At 52.0% G+C, this 3987-nt stretch overlaps 1 protein-coding gene across 1 annotated transcript; it reads left to right on the plus strand.

Moving 5' to 3' along the window:
• Nucleotides 1–319: 319 nt before the first annotated feature.
• TRV_05423 (uncharacterized protein) lies at nucleotides 320–3713 on the plus strand (the record flags this gene model as incomplete). The annotated part of the gene is made up of 5 exons (XM_003020437.1): nucleotides 320–487; nucleotides 541–900; nucleotides 964–1011; nucleotides 1163–3461; nucleotides 3517–3713. Coding segments are annotated over 5 exons (3072 nt in total), but the record flags the coding sequence as incomplete, so codon positions are not given.
• Nucleotides 3714–3987: the final 274 nt, after the last annotated feature.

The following is a 3987-nucleotide window of genomic DNA, read 5'->3' on the forward strand; positions in this document are numbered from 1 at the left end:
TTTCCATGCCGTCCACCGTGTCCGCAGCGTAGGAGTGTATCGTAGAAGCGTATATATGTATCGTAGGAGTCGCCGTAGTAGTTAGTAGTAGGAGTAGTAGTAGAAATAAGAGTAGCGCGCTAATAGCGCTAACTCCGGCATTGGCTGCTTTTCTCGCTAGTGAGGTCATCGACTCGCCAGCTGCCCAAAGCGGCTACTTTAATTGGCCCGCGCGGCGTCTCTGCTTCGTCTGCCGTTTTTTGCCCCGCGAGGAAAAGCGACGTTTTTTGACGTCGAAGAACACTGGAGATTCTGGAGATATCGAAGCTGAGGCTTGCAGCAAAAGGGACAAGCAGCGACGAGACTCGAGCAGCGAAGCGACTCACAGCGGCAGACGCGAGCGAGGAAGCAGAGGCGGGCCATGAAGTTCGGCAAGCAGATCCAGCGGCGCCAGCTCGACCTGCCCGAGTACGCGGCCAGCTTCTTCAACTACAAGGCCCTCAAGAAGGTACGTACCGAACTCCCACTGCACCCCCACCAGTGAGTGCATGTACAGCGCAGTGGCAGATGGAGGCCGTGATGCTGACCGGCGCCCCGCAGCTCATCAAACAACTCAGCGCGACGCCTACGATCCCGGCGCAAGGCGCTACTCAAGAACCGTCCAGCGATGTGCTCGACGCCCAGGCTGCCCTGCGCGCGCACAAGGAGGTCTTCTTCTTCCGTCTCGAGCGTGAGATAGAGAAGGTCAATGTCTTCTACCTGCAGAAGGAGGCCGAGTTCTCGTTGCGGCTCAAGACGCTGCTCGACAAGCAGCGGGTCATTCAGTCGCGCCGGACGGTGTCGAATTCAAAGGCCCCCGCGAACTTCGTGGCCTTGATAGAAGGGTTCCAGCAGTTTGATGGTGACTTGAACAAGCTGCAGGTGTGTATATAATACCTCTGGTGACTGGGTATAGAGTGCTGGATTGCTGATCTGCTGCGGTAGCAATTTGTGGAGGTTAACGAGACCGCCGTATCCAAGATACTGAAGAAGGTGAGATACAACTCCAAACTACCACTTATACTGTAGACCAATACTAACAGAATATATAGTGGGATAAAACATCAAAGGTGTGTGCGTCTGTGTCTGTGTCTGTGCTCTGGTATATCTTCTGCGTGGTACACGTATTTACTGAATGATATAGTCGCGGACAAAAGAGCTATATCTACAGCGAGCGGTTGAAGTCCAGCCATGCTTCAACCGAGAAGTCCTCCGGGATCTCTCTGACCGCGCTACCACAGCCAGGCTAGAGCTTGAGGCATGGGCGGAAGGCGAAAATATTCAGTTTAACGCTCCCAGACAGGCGGACAGACCGGCCAGCATAGCAGAGGAGGACGACAGTGACCTCCATATACTTAACTCTGCTGCTGCTACGGGGAACCTCCAGCCTCTACGCGATTGGCTCAGCAAGATTCAGCTCTCTCCAGATGCAGCTGACCATCTCACCCGCATTTTCCTGACTGCGGTCAATGAGTATCCAGATGAAGTGCTCACCCTTTTGCTAGAAACTAACCTTGTCGACGTCCATGCCGAGGACGACATCAATGAACGCAACTGTCTGCATGAAGCCGTTATCTCAGGGCGCCAGTTCGTCTTTGATGCTGCCCTCGAGCGTGGCGTCGATATCTCGCAGGCTGACGTATACGGCAGAATTCCACTGCATTACGCCTGCATGCACGGCCGAGTTGGCATGGTGCATTCTCTACTTGAGAAGGGCCTATCTACCATCGACTACACGGATCATGATAACTTTACCCCTCTCATCCACAGCATCATCAAGGACCAGGTCTCGTGCGTTGAGCAGCTGCTCTCACACAATGCCCGAATCAACCCAGCCTCAGAGTCGGATCATATACCACTTAACCTAGCCTGCCAGCATGCATCACTTGCACTAATAAAGATCCTGCTTGAGCGAGACGCAAAGTTCCTGCCAGATGCCGAGGGTCTATACCCACAGCATCTTGTAGCGCGCTCGTGTCGTTCCTCCGCAGTTCTCCTGCTCCTCAAGGACCACGGTGCAGATCTCGACCAGCGTGATAAGCTGTACCAATGGACTCCCCTATTTCACGCGGCTGCAGAGGGCTGCGTTGGATGCCTGCGTACTCTACTTGACTGCGGTGTCGATGCAGATGCTTTGGACGAAAAGGGCCTGCCGGCCATGTATTATGCTGTCTGGGAGGGTCATCTCGAATGTATGAAGCTGCTCTGGTCTCAGCGTATATCCCGTCCCATCGCAGGGCAGACACCCCTCGACGTCCTCAATAATGGCCCCAAGTACCGTGATGCCATGACTGCCACCCTCACACCTTTGAGTGATGAGAAGAAACAAATTCCTGCCCTTGAGGTCGACGGTATTCCAGACCTCTCCCTCCCACCTCCCATCATCCCGCTTCGTCACTATGGCCACAACTTTTTGGACAACAAAACCTTTGTGCAGATCCATTTCAACCCGCCCTCTGCGGACCCCATTGTCTTCTATCAGACTGGCCGCTATGCTGCTGCACGACTAACAATATCGTCCAAGATGACAGACCTAATCCCTCGTAATGTCATGCTGCCTTTACAAGAAGACTCGCGCTTTATATCATTCCACATTGATAAACTGGAAAACTTTGCAATTGACTTTGAGATATTCCCAACATTTGGTTCAAAAGTTATTGCCAAAACAGTTGCTTTGCCTGACGTCTTTGAAAATAACGGCAGAAGTTCTGGTCACTGCTGTCTCCCCGTATTTGACCCCAGGCTTAGAGCCATTGGTGAAATCCGCTTCAACTTCCAGGTCATCAAACCATACTACGGAGATCCATTGGAAATCACTCATTTTGCTACCTACTGGAAAGCTACCAGTGCTTTCGACGCAGAGCACAATGGCCAAGTCACAGGTTCCAGCTTGTCTGGAGACTATGTGCAGATATTCGTCCAGATGACGAGAGACTTGGTACCTGTGCTATATCCCGAATTTACAATCATGCACCATGGTGTCCGCATACCCATCTCACATCTTTCTATTGAAGAATTCAAGGCCATCGGTCGTGAACATCCTCCTCCATCAAACATTATCACTGCTTCTTCTGAGTCAAACTCTACCAGCAGCAGCTCGACTAGCTCACTACTACCATCCCTCGCCGCAATGTCAATCACTGACATCCCCACCGCCCACCGTCTCCTAGCTACGTCCTTTTTGACTCTTGAAGAAGTCCTTCTTCATTTACCCACGTCCATCCATGTAAACCTATGCATCCTCTACCCTTCCCCGGCAGAGCAAAAGGAGCTTGATCTCCGCCTCACCTTCAACATCAACAGCTTTGCGGACGCCATTCTCACACACGTGTTCAACCATGCCCGGGCATCCAGGCTGGCGAATCCGGATTTTATGAGATCTGTTGTCTTTACCAGTTACAACGTCGGAATATGTGTAGCTTTGAACTGGAAGCAACCGAACTGTAAGCTATGCCTAAGTGTGGATAACGAGCGCATCCCTTGCTAACCTCTTTTTAGACCCCGTCCTGCTCTGCAACGACCTCGGTCAACCCCGGGACTCAAACATCAGCTCAATTCAATCTCCAGCCTCGCCTCCATCATTTTCATCTCCAGCAATCCAATACAGTGGCCGTGCCTCCCTTTCTATCAAGGAATCCGCCCGTATTGCCCAAAGCAACAATCTTATGGGCCTTATGTGCCGATCAAGCCTACTCGTAAGTCTATTGTCTCGCCTATTATCCACCGCATAACTTCATACGTCTAGCCTAACCTACCATTCCAATATTAGAACGTAATGCCCTCTCTGGCCGAGTCGATAAAAGAGCTCGGCCTCGTGTTGGTTGCAGACACATCTGACGAAAGCGCCGAAAGGCGCCGACAACAAAACGCTGGTTCAGCAAACGCAAACTCGACTTCGCACGCTGGCTTCGGGGGAGCAAATGATGCCCTCTTCCGCATGCCCGGTAATGTTAACGGGGTTATGCGTGA

This window comes from Trichophyton verrucosum (genome assembly GCF_000151505.1).
Source record: "Trichophyton verrucosum HKI 0517 chromosome Unknown contig00415_1.f1.exp, whole genome shotgun sequence".
Taxonomy (NCBI): domain Eukaryota; kingdom Fungi; phylum Ascomycota; class Eurotiomycetes; order Onygenales; family Arthrodermataceae; genus Trichophyton; species Trichophyton verrucosum.